General features: G+C 47.2%; 1 protein-coding gene across 1 annotated transcript; it reads left to right on the top strand.

Annotated features, from left to right (window-relative positions):
• The first annotated feature begins 206 nt into the window (after positions 1–206).
• On the top strand, positions 207–1,142 carry LOC112606801 (olfactory receptor 10G8). The gene has a single exon (XM_025357680.1). It carries the CDS (start codon positions 207–209, stop codon positions 1,140–1,142), a length of 936 nt encoding a protein of 311 aa, XP_025213465.1.
• Positions 1,143–1,381: the final 239 nt, after the last annotated feature.

Consider the following 1,381-nt stretch of genomic DNA (forward strand, 5'->3'; position numbering starts at 1 on the left):
ATGTGAGACAGAGAGAGAGACTAGGAAATCACTTTATTGGTTTATAAAGGAAGCTTTGTAACAAGCAAAGTCCACGATAACTCCAGAATTATCTACCTGGTTGACGCAGTTTCCACATAGAGAATGGACTCTCATTTCTCAATTAAGTGCTAAATGCTGCGTGCTCTTTATATCTCCAGAAGGAGAGAAACCAAGGGTGAGAAGAAATGTCTAACACCAGCCTCGTGACTGAGTTCATTCTCATGGGCCTTCCCCGTGCCCCAGCGCTGGACGCCCCACTCTTTGGAGCCTTCCTGGTGGTTTATGTGCTCACTGTGCTGGGGAACCTCCTCATCCTGCTGGTGATCAGGGTGGATTCTCACCTCCACACCCCCATGTACTCCTTCCTCTCCAACCTGTCCTTCATTGACATGTGGTTCTCCACTGTCACGGTGCCCAAAATGCTGATGACCTTGGTGTCCCCAAGCGGCGGGGCTATCTCCTTCCACAGCTGTGTGGCTCAGCTCTATTTCTTTCACTTCCTGGGGAGCACCGAGTGTTTCCTCTACGCAGTCATGTCCTATGATCGCTACCTGGCCATCAGTTACCCTCTCAGGTACACCCACATGATGAGTGGGCGCTCGTGTGCTCTCCTGGCCACCAGCACTTGGCTCAGTGGCTCTCTGCACTCTGCTGTCCAGACCATATTGACTTTCCATTTGCCCTACTGTGGACCCAACCGGATCCAGCACTATTTGTGTGATGCACCGCCCATCCTGAAACTGGCCTGTGCAGACACCACAGCCATTGAGATTGTCATTTTTGTGACTGTTGGAATAGTGGCCTCGGGCTGCTTTCTTCTGATAGTGGTGTCCTATGTGTCCATTGTCTGTTCCATCCTGCGGATCCACACCTCAGAGGGGAGGTGCAGAGCCTTTCAGACCTGTGCCTCCCACTGCATCGTGGTCCTTTGCTTCTTTGGTCCTGGTCTTTTCATTTACCTGAGACCAGGCTCCAGGAAAGCTGTGGATGGGGTTGTGGCCGTTTTCTACACTGTGCTGACGCCCCTTCTCAACCCTGTTGTGTACACCCTGAGAAACAAGGAGGTGAAGAAAGCTCTGTTGAAGCTGAAATACAAAGTAGCACATTCTCAGAGCAAATAAACACTAGGGAATAAATACCCTCATTTTTTCAAAATTAACACTAAAATTCATTATTAACGTGAATTTTATTGCATGAATAATTCTGAGTGTTAAACATTATTCAAAACTACTGGCTCAGGAATATTTGCTTCACAGAGATTTCTAAGGAATTGTAAAGTCACAATTAGATTTCTTTTAGTTATGATGAATGTGCATATATTCTGAATATGGACTTGTTTCCTGCAATAGGCTAATTTTCC

Source organism: Theropithecus gelada, chromosome 14, assembly GCF_003255815.1.
Source record: "Theropithecus gelada isolate Dixy chromosome 14, Tgel_1.0, whole genome shotgun sequence".
Lineage (NCBI taxonomy): Eukaryota > Metazoa > Chordata > Mammalia > Primates > Cercopithecidae > Theropithecus > Theropithecus gelada.

What these genes read in the sequence shown, in the direction of transcription:
- LOC112606801 (XM_025357680.1), top strand. Translation starts at nt 207, where the DNA reads ATGTCTAACACCAGCCTCGTGACTGAGTTCATTCTCATGGGCCTTCCC.